This window comes from Mercenaria mercenaria, chromosome 14 (assembly GCF_021730395.1).
Source record: "Mercenaria mercenaria strain notata chromosome 14, MADL_Memer_1, whole genome shotgun sequence".
Classification (NCBI taxonomy): domain Eukaryota; kingdom Metazoa; phylum Mollusca; class Bivalvia; order Venerida; family Veneridae; genus Mercenaria; species Mercenaria mercenaria.
The window spans coordinates 65871244-65898167 of NC_069374.1; the positions used below are offsets into that span (position 1 = coordinate 65871244).

Below are 26924 nucleotides of genomic sequence, written 5' to 3' on the forward strand. Positions count from 1 at the left end.
TCTGATTATTTCATTTATTTTCTTATCAAAATGGTGTAGACAGTTTGTGAACACAAGAACAATTTAGCACTTTAATTTCATTATATGCTTCAACCACTATGTCTTCGAAAATTCTCATTAACAATAGAACAAGTAGCAAAGACATTTCTGGTGTAAATGACATAATTATTGCATATATATGTTGGTCAAAACAAGTTCAGAAACATTTCAAACTGCTCAATCATGTAAGAGCTAGGAACATTTTAAACAATGAGCTTAAAAAAGTACAATATCATGAAGGAAATACAAGCTAATAATGGTATATCTAAGGCATTTTCAACAAGAATATAATGAATTGTTTTTAAATGGCCGTTATTTTCCAAAGTCATGAAAGTATTGCAATGTTGTGTGTCTTCATTTCAGAAGTAAGGATAATTATTATAGTCCGAGTAACTACAGCAGAACTCATCTGTTGAAGTAAACTGTAAAATTTGGGTTATGAGTAAGAATTCAGCAGCCTGTGAAGCAACGACAGTGTTAGAATTAATACTTTGCTTTCTCTACTACCAAGACAGATATGGTTTAAACATAGATTGAAATCATAGTCACCAACTGTGGTTTGAAGATTTCACTTCATAGCTTCTATTTGACTTAAAGTTTTACTACTTTTTCAATGCAGTTGTAAACAGATCAGTCGCTTAATAACCCTCTTTATAGACACATGTATTGTATAGTCTGTACACTTGTCATCAATAAGTAATGGAAATATATGAAAATGACTTGCATGTGACTGGTTGGGAAAAAAAACAAAACTGGGTGAGCAGTTAATGTTGATTACATAATGGTGGTAAGTTAACCTATGGTGTTCCTTGAAACTGAAACAGCATTAATTTATTCTTTATATGTAACAGCAGGGTTCTCGCCATGCTATTATCACATGTCGGATGTGACATGCCCTCCAGCTTTGAGCTGTATATTTGACATCCCTTACTATTCCTGCCATCCCTTAATTGCAAAAGCATCATGACATAGCAACCAACATGCCAAGATAAGTGTCCTGTTTGCATAAAATACTCTACGTTTTCCCCATACTCCTGATCAAATTTGCCCACGATCTAATATAAACTGCGCCATACCGGCTCCACCAATAACAGATCATTACTGGCACCCCCGGCACCGATCTAAAAATCAAACAAGAGGGCCCTGTGCCGTTCACCTGAGTACCATTGCTCAAAATGATATGATCGTTTCAAACCAATCTCATTAGAAGCTGTTAAGGTGTATTCATTTAGATAAAAAATAAAGGAGGTAATTTGTCATAAATTCAGTCAATATGTATCTTCACTGATTGTCCAAGTCCATCTGTTGACATAAATGAAATTTCAGATCAGTATCTTCATTAGTTACAGAGATAACCCATTTTAATTTGAAATAAAGGGAGGTAATTTGACATAAAATCAGTCCATAGTTATCTACCCTGATTGTCTCAGTCCAACAATAATGAAATTTCAAATAAGTCCTATAAGTACTTACTGATATAAATCCATTCTGATTACAATCAGGGGAGGTAATCAGATATAAGATAACTCTGGAACCTATAATTGGATCTGACAGGTTCGTCACGGAATCCAAGATTTATTGTTGTTGAAGATATTTTGGAAGTTTGTATTAAATCAAACAATAAATGAAGTCTCTATATGGCTGCAAAAGCCAAAATAGCCAATTTTGGACCTTTAAGGGGCTATAACTCTGGAACCCATGAAGGAATCTGGCCAGTTCAAGAGAGGAACAAAGATCTTGTGGTGATACAAGTTGTGTGCAAGTTTGGTTAAAATCAAATCATAAATGAAGCTGCTATTGTGCAGTCAAGGTCAAAATAGCTAATTTTGGCCCTTTAGGGGCCATAACTCTGGAACCCATTATGGGATCTGGCCAGTTGAAGAAAGGAACCGAGATCTTATGGTGACAAAAGTTTTGTGCAAGTTTTATTAAAATCAAATCATAAATGAAGCTGCTATTGTGCAGACAAGGTCAAAATAGCTAATTCTGGCCCTTTCAGGGGCCATAACTCTGGAACCCATGAAGGAATCTGGCCAGTTCAAGACAGGAACAAAGATCTTTCGGTGATACAAGTTGTGTGCAAGTTTGGTAAAAATCAAATCATAAATGAAGCTGCTATTGTGCAGACAAGGTCAAAATACCTAATTTTGGCCCTTTCAGGGGCTGTAACTCTGGAACCCATAATGGGATCTGGCCAGTTCAAGAAAGGAACCGAGATCTTATGGTGATACAAGTTCTGTGCAAGTTTGGTTAAAATAAAATCATAAATGAAACCACTATTGTGCAGACAAGAAATTGTCGACAGACTGACGGACAGATGACGGACGAAGGGTGATCACAAAAGCTCACCTTGTCACTATGTGACAGGTAAGCTAAAAATAGATTAAAACCGGCACCATGCTGGCACCACTAAAAATAAATCACTGCACCAGCGGCACCGATCTGAAAATCTAACAACACTAGAATGCGCCAAAGAATCATTTAAACCAAATTATTCTAGGAGAGGCCTCTATATGCCCTCCAGGAGGAGGGGAAACCCTTACTGCACTCTCTGCTCCGTCCTTGGTGCCTCAAAATTTTACTGCAATGCCTTCCAAAATTTCTGGCTAGAACCCTGAACCATTACTAACAACTTCTATACATGCTTCAAAGATGGATGTGTCTGAATACCAGGTAAGTTGGAAAAGACACCAAAATAAAATATTCTGAACCTGCCACTTACTGGTACTCTATAATTATGGGTATGTAATTCTTTGCCACTATGTCAATAAATAAAATTCAACATGGCTAACTACGCGTTTGTCTTAATTTTTACTTCACAAAATAAAACACAAAGAAAAAATGTTTAATATATGGTTTTCAAAGCTGTTTCAAATGAAAAGAAACAGTGTTTTTTATCTTCAAAATGTAATCATTTCAAATTTTGAGGCAAAAAATAACAGAAATTATGTGCATTTCCACTTCTTTTTTAAAAATGTGATTTTCACTTCCTGTGACTAGCTAAAATATTAAATCTAATCAGCTGCTTTGTTTGTGTAAAGGTTTTAAGTAGTTTATTTTTTTTTTTACAGTATTTCATTTCCTTGATCAGTCAGTTCACTTATCAAAATTGTGTTCTTGGATTCCCTGCCAGTATTACCCTGTTCTCTACAAGTAACTGACAACTTTCCCACATAAAGTAAAGATGGCAGATGACTAATCTTAGATGCACTGTCCTCAGTCAATCACAATGTAGAGCATACTGCTCTGCCCAGGATAAAAACCAATAACTCCCTATTACAAGAGGACCATGATGGTCCTGAATCGCTCACCTGTCCCAACATGACCCAGTTTTGAACAGAGTATGACGTCGTTTTTTTTCTATTATTTGACATAGTGACCTAGTTTTTGAGCTCATGTGACCCAGTTTTGAATCTGAACTAGATATCATCAAGATGAACATTCAGACCAACTTTCATACAGATCCCATGAAAAATATGGCCTCTAGAGAGGTCACAAGGTTTTTTCATTATTTGACCTACTGACCTAGTTATTGATGGCACGTGACCCAGTTTCAAACTTGACCTATATATCACCAAGGTGAACATTCTGCCCAATTTTCATGAAGATCCAATCAAAAGTATGGCCTCTAGAGAGGTCACAAGGTTTTTCTATTTTTAGACCTAATGATCTAGTTTTTGACCGCAGCTGACCCAGTTTCGAAATTGACCTAGATATCATCAAGATGAACATTCAGACCAACTTTCATACAGATCCCATGAAAAATATGGCCTCTAGAGAGGTCACAAGGTTTTTCTATTATTTGACCTACTGACCTAGTTTTTGACGGCACATGACCCAGTTTCGAACCTGACCTAGATATCATCAAGGTGAACATTCTGACCAATTTTCATGAAGATCTTGTGAAAAATATGGCTTCTAGAGAGGTCACAAGGTTTTTCTATTTTTAGACCTACTGACCTAGTTTTTAACCACAGCTGACCCAGTTTCGAACTTGGCCTAGATATCATCAAGATAAACATTCAGACCAACTTCATACAGATCCCATGAAAAATATGGCCTCTAGAGAGGTCACAAGGTTTTTTCATTATTTGACCTACTGACCTAGTTATTGACGGCATGTGACCCAGTTTCGAACCTGACCTAGATATCATCAAGGTGAATATTCTGACCAATTTTCGTGAAGATCCATTCAAAAGTACGACCTCTAGAGAGGTCACAAGGTTTTTCTATTTTTAGACCTACTGACCTAGTTTTTGACCGCAGTTGACCCAGTTTCGAAATTGACCTAGGTATCATAAAGATGAACATTCAGACCAACTTTCATACAGATCCCATGAAAAATATGGCCTCTAGTGAGGTCACAAGGTTTTTCTATTATTTGACCTACTGACCTAGTTTTTGAAGGCACGTGACCGTTTCGAACTTGACCTAGATATCATCAAGGTGAACATTCTGACCAATTTTCATGAAGATCTTGTGAAAAATATGGCCTCTAGAGAGGTCACAAGGTTTTTCTATTTTTAGACCTACTGACCTGGTTTTTGACCGCATGTCACCCAGTTTCAAACTTGATCTAGATATCATCAAGATGAACATTCTGACCAATTTTCATAAAGATCCCATAAAAATGTGACCTCTAGAGAGGTCACAAGCAAAAGTTTACGCAACGACGACGGACGCTGCGTGATCACAAAAGCTCACACTGTCACTTTGTGACATGTGAGCTAAAAATGGGAAGTTTTAAGCTCTAGACTGTGAAATCATGAATATTCACTTGGGACAAACTTTCATAGATTGCACTCATTTATGGGTCAATTCACAAAATATGTTCCCAAAGAACAAGTAAAATGCCCATTCATTATATGTAAAAAGGCTGAAATCTACAAATTCATATTCCTGTGAAACATCCATTTTGGCAAAAAAAAAAAAAAAAAAAAAAACAAACAAAAACCATGAAATTTCTTGCCTGTGAAAATATTACATTTTCATACTATTAACCAAGCAGGCTACAAAAATGGCTTAAGCAGAGCATGGTGTTTCCACAAAGATTGAACATAAAACCGTGTTTCTTCAACCTTGTCTATTGAACTATATTATACATGTATATGCTGAACAAATTTTGATCAATTTTCCATTTTTTACACACAATCCAGAAAGGTAACTGCTGAGATCTGTCAATGATGCAGCTGACCCAGTTAAGACAACAGGTATATCTGGTAATTGGTAATACTTAATGGAATGATACATACTTCAAACTTAAGCTATAAGCATTCGTTAAAACTTCAAAGATTTTGCAAATAAAGCTATGGAAGCTTTTTGTTCATCACCATTAGCATTTGTCAGAGCTTCAAGAACGTCATGGCGATTATATCCTTTTTCAACGAGTCTCCTTATCACAGTTTCGGAAAATGCTGCCTGAGCGCCACTGGCACCAGCCTGAGCTGAGAATGATCCTGAACTTGATGACTGAGAACTATTTGCACCATTAGATGTGGCACCACCACTTAATGTTGACTGTCCGGGATTTGGTGGTGTAGCAGTTAATGTTTTAGACCTGTCTGAATCACTTTTGCTTGATGTGCTTGTGTTTGAACCTCCTGGAAAAAGAAAGAACAAAAGCAGGTCTTAAATCTTTACCCTGCTAAATTTCTAAAATGGACTGGTCTATCATTCAATTTGGGCAATACCACTTATTATTCAAAGGGGTGTTCATTGAAAATTTACTGACTGATTTCTGAACAGTGCAGACCATGATCAGTCTGCATGGATGTGTAGGCTGATTTTGGTCTGCACTGGTCGCAAAGGCAGAATCACCTGCCACCAGCAGGCTAAATGTTAAAAGTTTAAAACAGACCAAAATCTTTGAATTAATTTTAACATGAAATGTATATATATCCTAATGTTTAAATACAAGAGAATGTCGTTATTTTACATTTAAGCATACCACAACGGTTAGCCTGCTTATATACTGAAATTAGTAATGCCGACTTATGTATTTTAACTAAACAACTGTTAAACTACCATACGGTAATAAATCTTCCAGTGTTTCCTCAGCATTTATCAATGGTTTTGTCTTTTTAGAAAAATCAAGCATTTTTACTTAAGTTAAAAATTTGGAAACAGAATGTGAACACTAGTACCTTAGTTTGAAACAAAAGACCTGCCTTTTTTTGAACTTCTCCTAACTTTATCAAACAAAACATGTTCAGTATATATAGAAAACCTCACTGCAGAATTAACTAATACAATATATACTGCTAATATATTACTGTGTGTTGTGAAAAAAATGTTAGCAAACTTAACCATTAAAACTTATATTAGAAAGTGCCTTTTAGTGAACATTACAAAATTTTATCTCATTTTAACAAGTAACAATTTCTTATCCTTTAAAATTACTTCAGGAAGTGGGTTACATACATATATAATAAATATATTATAGCAAGAGCTGTTTGTAAAACACCCGCATGATATCCTGTCCTATTTTCAGTGTCAAGATCACTATGACCTTTAACCTACTCACTATGACCTTTAACCTACTCACTATGACCTTTAACCTACCTTTCCCAACAAAACAAGGATCATACACTGACAACAGGCAATCATCCTATGAAGTTTGATAATTGTAGGCCAAAGTGCTCTTTAGTTACAGAACAGAAAGATTTTCAGCTGAGAGGACACTGTGGCCTTGACCTACCACTCCTCTTCATCAAGGGGGCAATTAACTGACCACAGGCTATCATTCTAAAAAGTTTGACAATTGTAGGCCAAAATGTTGTTTTTTTGTAATTGAGTGGAAACTTTTTTTATCATTTGACAAACAATAGGGGTCATCTACTGACCACAGCATAATAAAGAACAGCTTGCTCCTCTAATGATGCTATTCAATTAAAATCATAATGACATACAAGTTTACTTAAATGTTCAGAATACTAAAAATTACAAAATTGGAAAAGGGCATTTCTAAAAGAAATCAAAAACAGAGTTAAAGGAACTGTGAAATTCACACCAAGTTTAAATTTAAATCTATTCCTACTCATGTTTGCCAGCTGACAAACAAAAACAATCAAATGTTACTTTGTTGAAAAAGGGAACTAAAAGAAATTTATGAAATCTGCGCATTTCTTGTAAGTTCACCAAAAAGAACAAGTGTGTGAAGCTTAAATTGATACACTAGTGGTTGTTTAGAAACCAGCCTACATACAAAAAGTTAAAATGCTATTACAACATTGCTTTTTTTTGTAATGTTGTTAAAATGCTATCAAAAAGAGGCCTAACCTACTGAAAACTTATGAAAAAGCTACATGTACATAGAGTTTTGAAACCTACATGCACTGCATGATGTCAGATCATCAGACTGTAAAAGTATATGAAGTTTCAATCCATTCCCATGAAAATATTACAACACCAGCTTACCAATATAAACTTAACCAAACGTTTCTAAGTCAAAAAAAGTGAGATAACTTTGTGAAAAAGCAAAATGGAGAAAAAAAAGAGTTATGGAACGTGTACATTCAAAGTCAGTTCATCACAGTGAACAGAGCATAAAGTTTCAATCCATTGCCAGCACCGTTTTCTTAGATACAGCTGACAAACAAAACTGTAATTAATAGAAATGTGAACACAGATGTAAACGCCAACCAATGGATGAGTGCAAAACGGTTGAACCTCAACCTACCAGTACTCTAAATTCAGCTAAAAAAACTATGCCTTAGATTTATAATGATATTAATTCAGTAGAATTTTTATTTTCAATGTGACAGAATTTATTTTAAACACAGCATATCTGTAGTGTGAAAACTGATTAGGCATAGGTACCACAGATCAATTACACCTTTGCTAAACATTTGCGGGATGATGTTAGAAGTGCAGAAAGAACAAATTATGAACACAAACGCAATATGAACTACAAGGTAATAAAACACAATACCTATAAAAATAACTTTTAACAGCACTGAAACAAGTATTTACTTTCTATTCATGCCTGAAAAAGTTGTAAAGCATTTTTTTCTTCTTTTGTTTAACCTATCATCACATCCTTGTACAGCAAAGTCATAAAAATATAGTACGCCAGAAACTGTCACAAATTTCATGAAGATGCATTACTGTACAAATATTCTCACTACAGTTATTAACATGTTTGAATACCCTTGTAAAATCTAAGAAAGAAATACTGCATATTTCATATATTGCAAGCATTTAAAATATACATTTTTCACATTCTGGTTTAAGTCTGTCAACTACTGAAAATTGCGTAACGCATTACTTCTGACTACAAGCCTTGTTTGACTGTTGCCCCAAGATTCATGTATTTTCCAAAATTCGTTTCCCTCCCTCCCCCCACCTAAAAAACAAGAGGACCATGATGGTCCTGAATCGCTCACCTGTTCCCACATGACCCAGTTTTGAACTGAGTATGATGTTGTTTTTTCTATTATTTGACATAGTGACCTAGTTTTTGAGCTCATGTGACCCAGTTTTGAACCTGACCTAGATATCATCAAGATAAAAATTCTGACCAATTTTCATGAAGATCCATTGAAAAATACGGCCTCTAGAGAGGTCACAATGTTTTTTTATTATTTGACCTACTGACCTAGTTATTGACTGCACATGACCCAGTTTCGAATTTGACCTAGATATCATCAAGGTGAACATTCTGACCAATTTTCATGAAGATCCATTTGAAAGTATGGCCTCTAGAGAGGTCACAAGGATTTTCTATTTTTAGACCTACTGACCAAGTTTTTGACCGCAGTTGACCCAGTTTCAAACTTGACCTAGATATCATCAAGATAAACATTCAGACCAACTTTCATACAGATCCCATGAAAAATATGGCCTCTAGAGAGGTCACAAGGTTTTTTTATTATTTGACCTACTGACCTAGTTATTGACCGCACGTGACCCAGTTTCAAACTTGACCTAGATATCATCAAGGTGAACATTCTGACCAATTTTCATGAAGATCCATTTGAAAGAATGGCCTCTAGAGAGGTAACAAGGTTTTTCTATTTTTAGACCTACTGACCTAGATTTTGACCACAGTTGACCCAGTTTCGAATTTGATCTAGATATCATCAAGATAAACATTCAGACCAACTTTCATACAGATCCCATGAAAAATACAGCCTCTAGAGAGGTCACAAGTTTTTTTTATTATTTGACCTACTGACCTAGTTATTGACCGCACGTGTCCCAGTTTCGAACCTGACCTAGATATCATCAAGATGAACATTCTGACCAAGTTTCATGAAGATCCATTCAAAAGTATGGTCTCTAGAGAGGTCACAAGGTTTTTCTATTTTTAGACCTACTGACCTAGTTTTTGACCGCACGTGACCCAGTTTCAAACTCGACTTAGATATCATCAAGATGAACATCCAGACCAACTTTCATACAGATATCATGAAAAATATGGCCTTTAGAGAGGTCACAAGGTTTTTCTATTATTTGACCTACTGACCTAGTTTTTGATGGCACGTGACCCAGTTTCGAACTTGACCTAGATATCATCAAGTTGAACATTCTGACCAATTTTCATGAAGATCTTCTGAAAAATATGGCCTCTAGAGAGGTCACAAGGTTTTTCTATTTTTAGACCTACTGACCTAGTTTTTGATCGCACGTGACCCAGTTTCGAACTTGACCTAGATATCATCAAGGTGAACATTCTGACCAATTTTCATAAAGACCCCATGAAAAATGTGACCTCTAGAGTGGTCACAAGCAAAAGTTTACGGACGAACTGACGGACGGACGGACGGACGACGGACGCTGCGCGATCACAAAAGCTCACCTTGTCACTTTGTGACAGGTGAGCTAAAAACACACAAAAAAAAACCCCAAACAAATAAGAGTTAAAATACATGCTTGTCATAGCAAATTACTTTTGGCGTTTAAAATACTCATTGAATAGACTAGTTGTAAATTTTCTACTTTTGACTTTTACACTAGCCTTACCTAAACAACAACAAACTATATAACAGGTTATCTTAACAGTCAAAAACAATATGCCCATAAGCATTCTATGTTTAATTAACACTGGATTAGACCTACTCCTGTTAAACAGCAGACATTGTCATTTTTTACAATTTTTTAACTGATTCAAGAGCCATAACTCTACAGCCCAACAATTTTGAATAATTCACAAGCCATAAATTAAAACCTATTGGCAACTACATAGCTGACCACATAATAAGTCCCATTCACATGCAGAAATGTATTTTGTTATGTATTTCAATTTCAGTCTACACTCTTCAGCATCAGAGCATAAAATACCCATGAACATAATAAAATCTGGACTCATTTTACAATTTTCCACTATTTTTCAATTGTATGACTCATTTTATTCATCACAAATTAGGGCTAACTTTCCCTGTTAGGTCTTTGAAAAAATCTAAGAGTTATAGAACCTTACCAGCCGCTTCCTCAGCAGATTTCTGTAATGCTGCTGCCAACTGCTGATCCTCGTCTGGTTCCTGAGATTGTGAGTTGATTCGGGCATGAGCAGGAAGCTGGTTTTCTGGTAAAAATGGTGTCCTTGTACCAGTGGTGCCAATAAGCAACTCATTTTTTTGTAAGTCTATAACACACTGTTAAAAAGTAAATGGTAAAAAATTATATTAATATTACTAGATTATTATTATTAAATGAGGCCAGTTGTTTACAAGATTTCTAAAGTTTCCATTCAGCTGTGATAACAGAGAAAATGGAGAAAAGCCATGTTTTTTGAACATAGCAAAATGATCTTATGGAACTTTGTAGAAAGTCACTGAACTGTGTGGAACAGTTAAAAGAAAATTGAACCTGTGATTTCAGAGGAGGAGACTATTAAAATTGTCTGTATAATCATATCCAGAAAACTAGCCTTGCCCTTTGACAGCCATGTTAATGAGGGCAGTAAATGAGCAGTTAAATAAATTGAAGGACTTTGGTAGAGGGTAGCCCAAGGGACATTCCAGTAGAATTATTCTGAAATGAGGCAAGCAGTTTCAGAGGAGAAGGTTTACAAAATTTACCACATAGCCATACAGAGAAAACTAGCCCCATTGTGTCCATTTTTTTTATCAAATCAAAATAATTTGATGGTTTCTAAGAAGATTTTTAAAGCTTTTTCTTTATGGCAACCAGAATCTTGCATGGATGACCTAGTTTGGAAGGAATATGAAAGAGGACTGTCCATGCAACATCTTTGTGATGCTTTGTTGAAAATGACTTTGTTCTTTAAAGAAACTGTGGCAACAGGAGGATAACTGAGTGTGTGTCAGATATTCAACACTCATAACAGCTCATTATGAGCAATTCCTTATTCAGCAGAGCTAAAACTATAGGCAGTAAAGGAACAAGAACTGACACAGGAGACAGTGCGCACCACTATTTCGCTGCTGGATAGTGTGACTGAGATATAGTGAAAATGCATCAAAACTTTAACCTGAAATTCTAAGTAAAAGGGGCATAACTCATTAAATATTGGTACCAGAGTTATGGGTCTTGTGTCATATGATGTGGAACAACTTCTTTCAGCTTGAGTCAAACCCTTTAAGGAATAACTGGGATAGAGTGAAAATGCATCAAAACTTTAACCTGAAATTCTTAGTAGAAAGGGGAGATAATTCATGAAATATTGGTGTGAGATTATGGCGGTTGTGCCGTACAATGTGGGTGATGATGAGGAATAACTATTTTAAGTTTAAAGCAAATCCATCAGTTAATAACAGAGATAAGGAGAAAAAAAGAGAAAGTGTAAATAAACTTTAAACAAGGTAGGGCACGGAAAGACGCTGACGCCGGGGTGAGTAGGATAGCTCTCCATATACTTCGTATAGTCGAGCTAAAATTCCTAGCTTTAATTCAAACATATTGTTCAGGAAGCTTTCATTATTTCATATGCTTATAATTGACTTGTTTATTGTTAATAAGAAATTCAATTTTAGTTTTGCTATATTCATTAACTGTTCATATCTGTGTGAAAAATAAATATGTGCTAAAGCGTTATAAAACATCTTATATTTTTTACTCGTTAGTCATAATGTAACTGACCACATTCTATCATGTGAACTAGTTCCTGTAACAATAAAAGCAAATTTCTGCATGGTGAAAATATTTATTTCAAAGATAGCTGTCTCTACAACGGCCGAGCATATTTAATGAACCTTAAGGTGGAATGCGCCCCAAATTTTTTTGCCGAATATTGTCCTGAAATTTATACTGTACAAAATTCAGGATATATGCGATTGAGTTCCGGTTTTACTTTTTCGCCATATGGTTCGTGTTATTTGCTATTGTGTCACAAACATGGCCCCTGACGTCACTTTTCGTGCAACGCCGAGTTCCGAGTGTTTTCGGCCTTCTTCCTTTCCCGCGCTCTGAATGTTGTATAAATGAAAAATACAAAATAATGTTCAGTTTGCAAACAGAAAATACTACTCAATGGTATAAAATTCAGTGAAATGAAATTGATGCTTAGGACGTCAGTGACGATTTTGTGACGTCAGAACGGAAAAAATTACATCAAGTTTTGCTAAAATTTTGCCTTAAAATTCAGTTTATAAAAAATCTGCTCGATAAAAAAACGTATAATTTTGGCATGTTGTTACGCAATGTGTGTACGTCTAGTAGACACATAAATACTTAGGGGTCACCGACTTTAATTTTTTGCAATATAACATAACTTTACCCTCCCCCCCACATGGTTTGTGGCTATATGACGTTAGAGTAAAAAAGAATGTGTTTCAGCTTACACAACTCACGTTCGTGTTAAAAACGAAATGTATTTATTATAAGAAATTTTCATGATATATTCGATCTCAACTTCAGATGCCATGTACTAATGAAAGGAAACACCTTTGACAAAATGTATATCTTGTACAATTGTCCGTAAGTATTTGACCCGACACTCATCAATCTTCGCTAATATTTTTGGACGTTTTCGTTCCTTTACGCAATATTGTATCCTGAAAAGATCTAAAATTACACAAATAAACTTTATAGTTAAACGTCTGACTTTCACGCAGGTTACCACGGGTACGAAATTACCGCAGACCATTTTTTAAATTCAATATAATGAAGTGTGACCACCGTATTTGCATTTATTCTTACAATATCTTTTGCGACGATTTTCACGAATTCAGATTGATTTCTCTTGTAGGTTCTATTTTCGGGAGTAATTTGTCTTTTTATCTTAGATACCTTTAAATATTTTACTCGACACTTACTACAAAATATCTTGAATAAAAGTATATTTCTTTCAATAAATGAACCATAAAAAAGAAATAGATAAGTGTATTAATTTTCCGTCCTGTAAAATTTGGAGATAAAAATTGAAAAAAAAGATGTTAGACTGAGGACTACAACTCACAACTCCGAGATTGATGGCTAAGCGTTTTGTCCCCGCAGCTACTTGCACATGCGATATTTTTTTTAAATCCTATAAAGAATAAATACGCAGTAGTTATTTCTCTGTTGAGGGCCAGGTCAATACTTATGGACAATATATCCACTTTTATCATCCATTTGTTATTCCTATTGATGGTTTCAAAATGCAGATTCAAAGCTTGAAGAATAGATGTTACTAATCTTCTCAGTCTAAGGCAAAATGCTAAATTTGCTTTGTAAAAAAGCTAGTATGCGGTCAGTTGATGATTTAATTTCGTGAAAATAGGTACTTAAACATGTTTTAAACATTTAGAATTTTCGTTCTTATGAATTTTATGATATGAGGGTTTGCCTGATTTTAACAGAAATATTCATCGACGCATGTCGGACTGTTGCTCCATTTCACATGTATTATCAGCACGAAAACAGTATACCTGATCCTATATCTGATATGAAATTACTATTTAATTTATTGTAAATCATGAGCGATCAAAGCCCCGACCTTCCGCACGAGAGAGACAAAGACAGTGAGGTCAGAGTAAGGCAGAGTAGCTAGTCCAGCAAACAGACTTTATTCTTAAAAAAAAAGATCTTCAAATGACTATAAAGTATTGCAGCTGGTCAGACGCAGAGTATTCTTAAGACAGTGTCTTTTTGTTACAATCAAGCACAAATGCTGGTCCGATGCAAATAATTTATTTCTTGGCGGGAACATTCTGATCAAGTGCAGTTACAAGCTCTTAATAATGAAAGCTAGAAAATATTTCATAAAACCCTCACCAGTTGCAGCTTTCAGATTTAAGAAGTACGGAAAAAGTAAATGCCGTTTCTGTTTCTCCGGATGCCCGGGATATAGATGTAGAAACTGTAGTTTCGTGTTCACAATCTGAACATTAAATCTAAATAATTATAAGTCATTTCAAGGAATCAACACACATAATACATGTTGATTAACCAATGATCAAAAGTCTTTTTCGATAATATCCTTAGATGCGAAATGTCATTTACATAATTTACACCCTTTATCAACTATTTCGTTAAGATATTTCAGGTCCGTAATCACTAGAATGTTATTACATGTTTAAAAAGTCGACTTTTTTCTTTAACACTTTCTTAGCAAATCTCACCATATGTCTCTCAATACTTTCATGTCAATTCATTTCATCAATTCATTCCGAATTTACCGTTAATACATGCAGCTTCGCATATTCTTTAGATTATTTTGTTAAAAAAAATGACGATTAAACGTGTCATGTCTTAATGGGGTAGGGGTAAAATATCATCAAATATTGAAAAATTAAAGTCGGTGACCCCTAAGTATTTATGTGTCTACTAGACGTACATACACTGTGAAACAACATACCAAAGTTTTACGTTTTTTTTATCGAGTCGATTTTTTATAAACTGGTTTTTAAGGCAAAATTTGTAACAAAACTTGATTTGAGTTTTTCCGTTCTGACGTCACAATATCGTCTCTGACGTCCTAGGCGTAAATCTTAATTTGCTGAATTTTATACCATTAAGTAGTATTTTCTGAATGCAAAATGACAAATATTTTGTATTTTTCATTGATATGACATTCAGAGCGCAGGAAAGGAAAAATGCCGAAAGCACCCGGAACTGGGCGTTGCACGAAAAGTGACGTCAGGGGCCATGTTTGTGACACAATAGCAAAAAACAAGAACAATATGGCGACAAAGTAAAACCGGAACTCAATCGCATATATCTTGAATATTATACAGTATAAATTTCAGGACGAAATTCGGCAAAAAAATTTGGGGCGCATTCCACCTTAATTATAGGGTTTCATTTACTAGTAACATTAAAATATAAGCTAATACTGTTTGCAAGACCTCAATACTTAACATGGAAGACCAAGAAGAAAATTTTCACAACTGAAATTACCTATGCCTCAGTACCGTTCCAAGTTTTTTTTCTCTTAAAAAAAAAAAAAAAAAAAAAATGTTTGCACAAATACAATTTACACTCTGTATTTACCAACCTGATGTCTTTTTAACATATCGAGACCTAAAAGCATATCCATTGGTTGGTTTTCTAAGATGGAGAATGAAGATTGTAGAAAGTCATTGCCTATCTGAATCTGACCTGAAATTAAACAAGTATCATTGTACAGGCAATCAGTGAATAAAAACATTACTGTCAATCATTAGACTTTGTGAATCATTAGTTTGTGGGGCACGATTTTCCTCTGATTTCATAGTCGCGTCAATCCGTAAACAAGAGCATCGCCTACGGGTACCATCGCTCGTCTGCAAGTGCTGGACAATATGCAAGGAAAGAGTTCTGGTTCAGATTTTCCAAGTAAATAAAGGGTCGTAATTCTGACAAAAAGCAGGTTAGAGTTATGGTTCTTGGCATACATAGTCATCAAATGAAGATAAACAAGTGTGCAAAGTTTTAAAGCTGTAGCTCTTAGAATTTTTGAGAAAAGGTGGACCTAACAAAAAAAATTAACCAAGAAACGCAAATTTCGGATTGCAGGCTGATCGTGGTCTGCATTGGTCGCAAAGGCAGAATAACTTGCCGTCAACAGGCTAAAATCCACAGGTTTATATACACAAGAAAGAGAAATTTATAAGAAACCAAAAGAATTTAAACCAACAAAATTAAATGGCTGTACTTTAGTGAAAGTTTTAAGATCTTAAAAAGGTGTGAGAAACTGAGTCCAAGCATTTTATTTTTCAGCATTTTACACTAGTTCAAAAGCATTTACACATCCAATACATTTTGTATTTCGATCGTTTTAGTATAAACTTCAATATTTTACAGATGCACATATGTACCATGACTATGGCAAGCATGATCAATGAAATGTTATTGTGTCAGGTCAAAAGTTAAAGAAGACTCAAAATAGTATACAAACTAACAGATTCACAGAGCCTTAGTTCTACAGGAACGCCATTGTCTCATTGAAATGTGAAGGAAGCTCTTAAACCATAAATGGAGCTATATCTCAGACCAAAGAATTAAATGTTAATATACTTAATATAAGCTGAGAATAACTTTCTGACCTCAGAGCAGAAAGTGATCAACTGCACTGTCATAACGAGGCAGTTAACTCAGATCATGCTGGACACTACTGACTGCCTTTGCAACCAGTGTAGATCATGATTAGCCTGCATATCCGCAAGACCTGCACTGTTTGCCATTCAGTCATTACCCTGTACAAGTTTATCTATGTTCATACCTAGATGCACCCTGCCTATGATATTTTGTGTACCAACACCTTTAGCAATCCCTGCCCATCGTGTGTCCACCAGCCTCATTATACTACATCTCTCCGCACATGCCTGACTCATGATGGTCATCTGTGCACCTGTAATACATTACCCACAATCAGAACTACCGTCAATTACAGTCAAACTTCATTCGCTTGAACTCGTCGGGACAGGCAAAATTTGTTTGAGTTAACAGTAGTTTGAGCAACGGAACAACAAACATTATACAGGGGTTTGGCCGGGACCTGATGAAGAGTTTGAGTCAAGGGTGGCGCTAGAATGATCCGAGCTTCAGCGAATGAAGTTTGATTGTATAGGCAAATATGAATAAGTGATAGTTAATACATCTTCATAATCTGTGTATTCAAATACTGAATAACTCCATTTTCAAAATCTATAGAATTATTTCAAATAGCACAGACATTTAACTTAGTATTGTTGTTACTGTGTTTTAAGGCATACTAAGACAGTCCAGCTCATATGGCAACTTTCAGCTTTTCAAGGTGCTCTTTCAGGGAAAGGCAAACACCTGGCTAGAATCATCAACCTTTCGCTAGCCACCTCGATGGCATTATCCTCCCAGTATCTTACTATTTTTATTTTAACATCAGAAGTAAAAGCTTACCAGAATCAACAAATGCCTTGACAGGATGTCCGTTTACTAAACAGTCTACATACAACATGATCACCTGACCAAAACTCTCAGGTACAAACTCTATTGCCGACTCCATATTGCTCTCAACATTCTTCAATCTGCATCGAGAACAAAAAAACATTTATTTGCTTAACTTTTACTTCAAATTCAGATGTGTTCAGGTAAGAGTACTTAATATGGGTGTTGGTGGTATACTGCATAAAGTGTCAGCTGATCAAAGCAGCTGTCTTGGATTTCAGCCATGCTACGAACATCTTATTGTATGAAGTCTGAGCTGGTTTTTAGGAAGCAGATTCTAGAGTGGTTCAATAAACCTAAAGTTGATGCCACTTCACATTGTGTGTTCTTTTTGTTTTCCCTTTCAGATCCTTAATTCCTATTAAAACATTGTTTCTTTATTTTACAGGGCATCAACAGACACCCACGACAAATTCATTTCACTATTCTCTACTGTTCACCAAAGGTTTAATTGTAAGTTAACAATTTGTCATTTTTGACCGTGTCCAATACATCAGTTTTGTTGTTTGCTTCAAGATATTCTGCTACAGACATTTTTTTCAGACAGCTTCATTTTTACAAAATAAGTATACATGCTTCCATTTAACTTCCAGCTGTATACTGTGAAGTCAAAAATATTCAGTGTGGAATAATGGAATTAATGTCCAAGTATGTACAGTTCATACCTGATTTCCTCTGCTATAAGTCTTTGAGCTTCAGGATTAAATGGATCCATCTGTAACAATCTGTTCCTTTCTCTCTCCTTCTCTAACCGCTGGTCCCTCTGTCTTCTATACACCTCTACAAACCTCTCTACAGAAACAGGGAACCAGAAGATATATATTACCACAAGTACTACTGTTACATGCATTAAATATTATACAGTTATTGACTTATGTTGAGGTCAATATGTGTTTTTACGGACCTGGAAAAATGACATTGACTGAGGACGAAGTCAGTCCTCGGTCAATATCATTTTTCCAGGTCTGTAAAAACACATATTGACCTCAACATAAGTCTATAATTGTTATATTATATGCCCTTCTCAATCGCATTCATTTGACTGGCCCATATTTCAAACATATAAGAAAAAGTGACATCACAAGAGTCATTATCACTTTTGCAGGTCAATATCGCTTTTTGCGGACTCGCGCGTGCACTCATTTCGGCCAATCAAATGAGCGCATTTGAGAAGGGTATATAATATTTAAAATTATTACATGACTGACTATATAAATTGCTAGTTCATATTTCTACATTTTTTATGAATATTGACTAGCAATCTATTCAATAAAAGTATACTCTACCATGTTGGGGGAAAAAAACCCAGAACACTTAACCAGACAGCCATGTATTTAAATTTAACTCTTGATTTATTAGTTCTTTACCAGTTCAAGCATAGCTAAAACCATTTATCATTAAGATATTCAATAACAGTATACATGTATACTGAAATTCCTGAACAAAATGAAATGCATTTAACTTGGCTAAATATATAAACTATGTATTTTAGAGTGCATTCACAGTTAAATGTAAAAACAATCGAAGATTTGTTTAAAAATACTGCCAGACTGCCAGTTATTTAGTTTTACACTCTGCCTGTAACATGAACATTTTATTTTACATTTATCGGTTCTTTTGTTCATTTTTATCAAATATGAAATTTGGGTACAATATATAATGTAACTACAAATAATGTTTGTTTTCTAGTGTTTAACGCTAGTTTTCAACAAAAAATATTCCAAGAAAGTATGTCTGCTGGCTGATCTTACCAAAGTTATTCAATATCTCATGAGAATTAACCTGTACTCTGCAAGTAACAGACAAACTTTCAAAAGTTGGAGTATCAATGACCTTAGAGTTAGACACACAGTATTAATCAAACCTACGACTTCCAAATTGTGCAGTGAATGGGAAGGCCATGCACAATGTGCTACTGGTGCATTAACATTAAACAAGAGGGTCATGATGACCCTATATTGCTCACCTGTAAAACTTGGCCTTCAAATCATCAAGATAAACATTCTGACCATGTTTCATGAAGATAGGGTAAAAAATGTGGCCTCTGCAGTGTAAACAAGCTTTTCCTTTGATTTGAGTGGTGACTTTGTTTTTGACCCTACATGACCCAGTTTCAAACTTGGAATGGGAATCATCAAGATAAACATTCTTACCAAGTTTCAAAAAGATTGGGTCATAAATATGGCCTCTAGTGTTAACAAGCTTTTGCTTCGATTTGAGCATGCAACCTAGTTTTTGACCCCACATGACCCAGTTTCGAAACTGGCCTAGGAATGATCAAGATAAACATTCTGACTAAATTTCATGAAGATAGGGTCATAAATGTGGCTTCAAGTGTTAAAAACCTTCCCCTTTGATTTGACCTGGTGACCTAGTTTTTGAGCCCATATGACCCAGTTTCAAACTTTGCTTAGGAATCATCAAGAGTAAACATTCTGACGAAGTTTCATCAAGATAGGGTCATAAATGTGGCCTCTGAGGTGTTAACAAGCTTTTCCTTTGATTTGACCAGGTGACCTAGTTTTTGACCCCACACAACCCAGTTTTCGAACTTGGCCTGAGATCATCAAGATAAATATTCTGTGCAAGTTTGTATCAAATCAAAGCATAAATGAAATCTCTATATGGCTGAAAGGGCCAAAATAGAAAATGTTGCCCCATTCTGGGGCTGAAACTCTAGAACCCATGATGGAATCTAGCCTGTTTTCAAGGCCTTATTGTGACTTAAGTTGTGTGTAAGTGTGGTTAAAATCAAATGTAAAATGTCGCTTCTACATGTACCATGTTCACAAGGTAAGAATTAACAAATTTTGGCTCTTTCAGGGGTCAATCAGGGGCCGTAACTCCAGAACCGATTATTGGATCTGTAGGTTTTATCATGGAATCCAAGATATATTGTTGCTAAAGATATTTTGCAAGTTTGTATCAAATCAAACCATAAATGAAGTCTCTATATGGCTGCAAAAGCCAAAATAGCAATTTTTGGCCCTTTAAGGGGCCATAACTCTAGAACCCATGATGGGATCTGGCCAGTTTTCGAAAGGACCCGAGATATTATGCCAATACAAATTGTGTGCAAGTTTGATTAAAATTGATTGCAAAATGTAGTCTCTATAGTGTTCACAAGATATTGTGAACAGCCGACGCTGGACAGACGGCAACAGACGAAATGTGATCATGTCGTGACAAGTGAGCTTAAAATGTCCACTGTTATTTTCCATAGAATGTGCAGTTGTTCTTTAGCAATTTTCAAGCATAATTTCAGTTAGACACTCTAAAATCATGAAACCATTAACTTGTAAATAAGCATATGGAATTTTTTTGAGCCACCTGCACACTAGTAGTTCCTAATTCCCATACTATAACTTTACCACAAATTCATATAAGTTGGTACTATTGTTATGCAGGCCCTTATATAGGCTTAGCTTATGCATAATGACCATACAGACACATAATCATTATGTAATTTATTTTTAAAATAATTAATGTCAGGAGAGCAGCTTGTTTTGAAGAAGTTTATACATGCTGATGATCTACCAGTGCACAGTGCAGTACTAGTTAGTATCTTTCAGCCAAGATAATGGCTTAAGTTACATAAGATCATGGTGATATGGATTTTCCCATCTCCTGTAATTACTGTTGCAGGTTTCAGTCATACCCACTGGAAGAAAAACTGTAAAATAGTCTGTTATATACGGGTACAACATTACTGTATCTGCTAAATAAATAGCTGGGTAAAATATTTGTTTGTAACTCTTGCTCATTGATCATGAAAATACCCCATTGATTTCAGGAATCTTGGGGCATTTTGATCATAATAAAAAAATCCTTCCAATCACTGTAAACTTAACTGGGATCTAATGATTTCATTCTCGCATACCAGAGGTCTACCATGGTTCCATAGTTTATCCTCTGGCACATTTCGCCGAAATTTTGTTTGGTTACATTACAGGTAAAAAGTTTCAGCCAATCAGTGACATTTTGTGACAAATCATCGTGAACCAACCAAAATCGTCTGTGAAATGTGTGACTGCGTCCTTTTTGACATCAACGCTGAATTACAAAGAAATTTTTAAGAATATTATTATTTCTTCAGGTAAACTTCTAATCATCTGATCAGAGCCAAATAATGGCAAACACTGATTGGCTGAAACCACTCCCAGAAGTAATAATGAGTGCCCACGCTCACAAATAATAAACGAAAGATATAATAAACGAAAGAAATAAATCTGAGGTTCAGCTCAGGATTTTGATGAACCTCTGATGGATAAGAATGAACGATTTAAACAAAATTCAGTTTTGTGGCAAAAGCATCCAACAGAAATGCTACATAAGATACGTGGATGACATAATGTATTTTACCAGTATTGCCACTTTCTAAGGCATCTGACAGAGGTGGATTCCGTTCTTTTAGCAGAGCTCTTTCATGTGGATTGTTCTTGATAAGTTCTAGTATAACCAACGGATCTTCAAGATCAGGTTTTGGAGGGGGGCGAGAGGTACCAGGCATCTGTATGTTGCCGAAATCAAGTTGTGGAATACCTGCACCTGAAAGAAAATACAAGATATCAGATGATTTAACATATATTTTTTACTTTAATTGAGCCTGATACTACCATTTGGCATAGTTGGAACATGTTTCCAATTGGGATTCCTAGTATCTGACCAAAGCAATCTATAGCTCAATTGTAGAACATACCAATGTCTAGGGGTACCTTTAGACACGTCTGTTAGGGGTTTTCTAGGGGTACGGACCTCCTTTTTCTAGATTTAGGGTTATTTATATGTTAAATTTTGTTGAAAATGAAATAACAAGTAAGTCTTAACCAGTCTTCACTTAAAACTTGGATCTAATTGGTTTACAGATACCAGCGTTCACCCGATTGTTTGTCTTCTCTTTCAAAACCTAAGTAGCCGAGGAACTTCAAATGAATACACTGTTCCGTGCCGATTAGTTTGTTGATAACAGCTAGATTAAGGAATGAATCTATCCCTTAAATGAATTCTATTTGAAATTCAGCAAAAATAAATAAATAAATTAGGCATAATAATATGCACCAATTTATTTTGTTATTTAACAAGGTATAATGATAAACGGCATGGAACTGATTGTTTAATAATCAATTAAGCGACATTAAGTAAAAGAAACTGTTTGTGAAAACATCCCATGTATCTCGATTGTAACGGTTACAAAATCAGGGTTTTTTCTAGCTAATTTGGGAACATAGCCTATACCCACAAAATTGGGAATTTTGACACGTAAATGTTCCAAATTGGGAAATATTTAGTCCCATAGGATATAGTAAGGATGTGTTTAAGCACTTTCTCATACACTTGCTTCTCATTGTACAACCTCTTTAACATACTTCCATTACAAAATTGTCCATAATTTGGTCAATAGTTGTGCAATTTTGATGAATTTTTTTTTCAGAATGTAGATTGGGAATTTTTGCACTAATTTTGGGAAAAATACATACTTTTTGGCATTGGGAATATAGCCGAATAACGGCTATAAAAATGGCCGAAAAAAACCCCTGAAAATGTGTGAAAAACATAAATACACTAAGGGTTAATTAAAAAAAATTAAAAATAGTTTTTTCCCCCAACATATTTAACATTATTTTGTTTAATCTTTATATCTTTTTTTCTGCCATTTCGAATCCTCGTGATTTATTTGGTGTTCGGTTATTTACGTTCCGAAAGAAAATGTAACAAATCGGATGAACGTTGTTATCTGTAAACGATTTAGATCCAAGTTTAAGGTGAATTCTGATTCTAAATGTTATTTATTATTTCATTTTCGACAAAATTTGAAATGTAAATGACCCTGAATTTCTAGAAAAACGGAGGTCAGTACCCCTAGAACACCCCTAACAGGCTTGTCTAGAGGTACGGATCTGTACTTCTAGAATAAGATTCTAGAGGTATGGATCCCTAGACACTTCCACCTAAATAACCCACAATATCTAGAAAAAAGTGCCTCCGAGGTCCGTACTCCTAGAACATCTGATCTCTAACCTAGTTGTGAAAAAGTATGAATCCATAAATAGATTCAAGACTAGAGGTCTTGAGAATGAATAAAATTTTAGAGGTATATCCCTGTTTCTCGTATTCTCAGGGTTTCTCATATTCTCGTTTTTTTGCCTTAAAATTGTCAAATAATGTTTGTTATTTTCTAGACAGGAATGGTAGGCCTATAAAACTGACACATTGAAAATTTCAAGTGATTTGAACACATATTGACGAAACTATCAGCATTTTAAAATTTCAAGTGATTTGAACGCATACTGACGAAACTATCAGCATTTTACTCAATTTTCAAAAAAACCTTTTTTTTTCTGGTGGTGTTAGCAAATTTACCATAAATTATTGATTATGCAATTGATTGTCATATTTCTTGATGTATTTACTACAGAATATATCTTTTTAGTACACAATGGTAATTTTAATGTTTTAAATTCTACAACTTACTTATGATGAAAAGTCAAATCTAAATCCACGGGAATAAGAGAAACTCTTGGTCCATTTCTGCCGGTGAGGGTGACATCAAATACAGTAACAACAGGGTTCTCACTAGCAATTTCAAGTTGCAGTCCCAAGTACTGACTAGACTGACGGGCAAACTTAAACGTTTCGTCAAAACACAGGCCTCTATTGTACTGTCCAATTAAGTGTAGACTGACAGACATTTTGTAATCACAATTCTTCACCAAAATATTGTTAAGGTGAGATAAAAAGGTAAAGGTAAAATGTAGTCAAAAATTAATGTAGGACAAAATCACCACTGGACACCCCCCACCCCCTCCCCGTCCCCGCTGTTTCTGGTCTTCCTGGACGAAATCCTGTGAAAATATCAAGTTGGACAAAATCCCTCATGATAATTTTTCTTTACTTTTTTATTTCAGAATGGAAACGTGGAAACTTATATAAACATACAGTGAAAAGAAATATATGAACAATACATTTATTTTAATACTTATTAGGAGCATAACGTTAAAACATTCGGTCTAAAATACATTAAGAATGCACAGTATGTCTATGATCAACATATTAATAAATGCTTCTTCAGTAACATTAGCGATTTTACAGAAAAAATAATCACGTTACTAAGACCGACATTGACAGCATCTTAAAATTACTCGGACATTCATAATTAAGCCTAATTATCACTTTTTCTAAAATGTTTCTTAAAACTGCCTGGTAATTAGTTCGTGAGAAAACAATCGAAGTTACTTCAAACACTACGTAATCCGTTGTTGTCATTTATGCAATCACGCCGACAATCACATGTATTCGAGTTGATCATACATGCCACCTGTCTCGCGGTGTAGTGGAAACGGGCAACGCTGATTGGCTATACGCGGCTATCGGTGACAAGCGAGTAACTCCGCCCACATATTTTGCTCTCGAGTCAAACCTTGTGTATTCGCAGATTTACGTAATCAATTAATTTTCATTGCGTCTCACTGCAGAAACGCGAGTCAGGGGACTCCCAAACTACAATAAACACGCGTATACCAGGACCTGGAACAACTGATACGGGGACTGGAAAGCGGCATTTATCTCATCTTATGCTGTCGTCCAATCGAAGCGTATGCCGTAGGTTATTCTGCTATTACTCACACACTTACGCCTTACAGTTTAACTCGTCCTTTCAGTGAAAATCTGGGAAAGCATTTGTTGAATTTTTTGTTGAAAACTAAAGTTCTGCCATGAAATTATTGCCTGCATCTGTTTTTAAATGGAAAATATCTACATTAATGTTACTTTTTGCCCTGTGAAAATGGCTAAATCTAGGCTTGTCTTACCCAGAGAGAAAGATGTCGTTTTTTACATGATATTTGCCTTGTTGATTCAGAGTATTTAGAATAATAAAATTAGGACATATTTTAATGAAAATAGCAAGTCGAAACTGTAATCTGTTGCCTGAAAATATTTGTTTATGATATTGCTTTGTTCTTCACCATTTAAATGCGTGTTAAACCTAAATGATTTTCTGCAGTTTTATCTAAAAGTTCGGAATACTAAATTTAACTTCATTGTCGGCCTTTTTTTTAATTTTATTGTTATTTTAATCTAAATACATTGTATTTTTCACACATCAGTTTTAAGATTAAATTTATTAAACTAATTTTTGGAGTTTAAACAACAATTTCGTTTGGAACATTCTCTGCGTTCAAGAAGAATAGTTCTTTCTGTATGTAGAAATCTGACATTATAATCAATAATTATAATTATGGCTCTACAAAATTAAGAAAAGTGTCAGCTTTCTGTTTGTTTTTTTTCCATTTTATTTATTCTAATCCAACAAAAATCGGTCCTTTGATAAAGATTTGAAGTTACGTGGTAAAAAATTTCTTCAGGGAAGTGAGCTCGAGTTAATTCATAATAATTAAGCATATCACCACATGCAGTCGCATGCTGTTTTTCCTTCAATATCCCTTTAGATCAATCTCTGATCATCTAATTATCGCCACTTAACATGTGACTGGTAAACCCTTTGAACAAAAAGTGTTATAGCTCCATGATTAACATGGGGTAATATGCTAATTACACGCTAATTGATAGTGGCGAAAACAAAATATCAATCGCTAATGACTGGTCGATATTTACAGGTATTTTGTTTTGTTGGATTTAACATCGCACCGACACATGATAGGTCATATGGCGACTTTCCAGCTTTAATGGTGGAGGAAGACCCCAGATGCCCCTCCATGCATTATTTCAACACGAGCGGGCACCTGGGTAGAACCACCGACCTTCCGTAAGCCAGCTGGATGGCTTCCTCACATGAAGAATTCAACGCCCCGAGTGAGGCTCGAACCCACATCGATGAGGGGCAAGTGATTTGAAGTCAGCGACCTTAACCACTCGGCCACGGTGGCCCCATTTACAGGTATGGACGACAGCATAATACAGATAAATGTATTGATTTATACGGAGCTTCTACTCCCCCTATTAGACCTTCCTGCCGGGACCAAATATGCTTATAGGGATGCCGATTTCGGCGTTTCCGAGAACCCTGAACAAAATAATTAAATGGGATAATTTCTGTAATATTTTATGACTCCATCTGAAAGACAAGTGAATTTTCTACAAAGTACCACTCAAATGCTGTTTATAAAATGGTTAATCTGTTACTGGGAATAAAAACAACCCCTTAGGCTCCCGAGAATATGAGAAAACAGGAGTCACCAACTGGTGCCGAGTCATCACAAACAAATCACATTACTTGACATTACCTAATCCACTTCCAGCTGCTTGTGGTGCAGCCTGTTGCTGTTGGCCTCTCATTTGTTGAAGCAAAAGCATGTCCCCATTTTTAATCCCATACGCCTTTAATGTCTTCTTCTCCTCAACCAGGGGACGACCCTCCCATGTCAAAACGATATTGGCAGACGGAACACCAAGTTCGAACTCACACTGAGCCTTCAAATTTTCTATTTCAAGGTCCTCACTAACTTCTACATTCATTATATGATCATCTAACGTAGTAATTGTCAAATGCATGATGGCTGTTTCCTAAACAGGCCTGCTAAATACAAAGAAACGCAAATCGAAAATTACAAATCACTACATCCGGTTTGAGTATTTTG

General features: G+C 35.3%; 1 protein-coding gene across 2 annotated transcripts; it reads right to left on the reverse strand.

Annotated features, from left to right (window-relative positions):
- Nucleotides 1-26924, reverse strand: LOC123527797 (protein DDI1 homolog 2-like). Of its 2 annotated transcripts, XM_045307472.2 has the most exons (9): nucleotides 26571-26924; nucleotides 21691-21876; nucleotides 17994-18120; nucleotides 17281-17408; nucleotides 16625-16753; nucleotides 15419-15522; nucleotides 10460-10634; nucleotides 7970-8023; nucleotides 5505-5639 (listed from the first exon to the last, which is right to left on the reverse strand). In XM_045307472.2, the coding sequence occupies exons 1-8, from the start codon at nucleotides 26836-26838 to the stop codon at nucleotides 8007-8009; spliced, it is 1134 nt and encodes a 377-aa protein (XP_045163407.1). In that variant the 5' UTR covers nucleotides 26839-26924; the 3' UTR covers nucleotides 5505-5639; nucleotides 7970-8006. The 2 variants fall into 2 exon arrangements, with proteins under 2 accessions (XP_045163405.2, XP_045163407.1); XM_045307470.2 differs by lacking the exon at nucleotides 7970-8023 and having other exon boundaries at nucleotides 1-5639.

Coding starts and splice junctions, on each gene's coding strand:
- LOC123527797 (XM_045307470.2), bottom strand. CDS start 26,838: ATGCATTTGACAATTACTACGTTAGATGATCATATAATGAATGTAGAA. Junction 16,754..17,280: donor CAAGGCATTTGTTGATTCTG/GTAAGCTTTTAC, acceptor AATGTATTACAG/GTGCACAGATGACCATCATG. Junction 5,640..10,459: donor ATCTGCTGAGGAAGCGGCTG/GTAAGGTTCTAT, acceptor TTCTTTTTCCAG/GAGGTTCAAACACAAGCACA.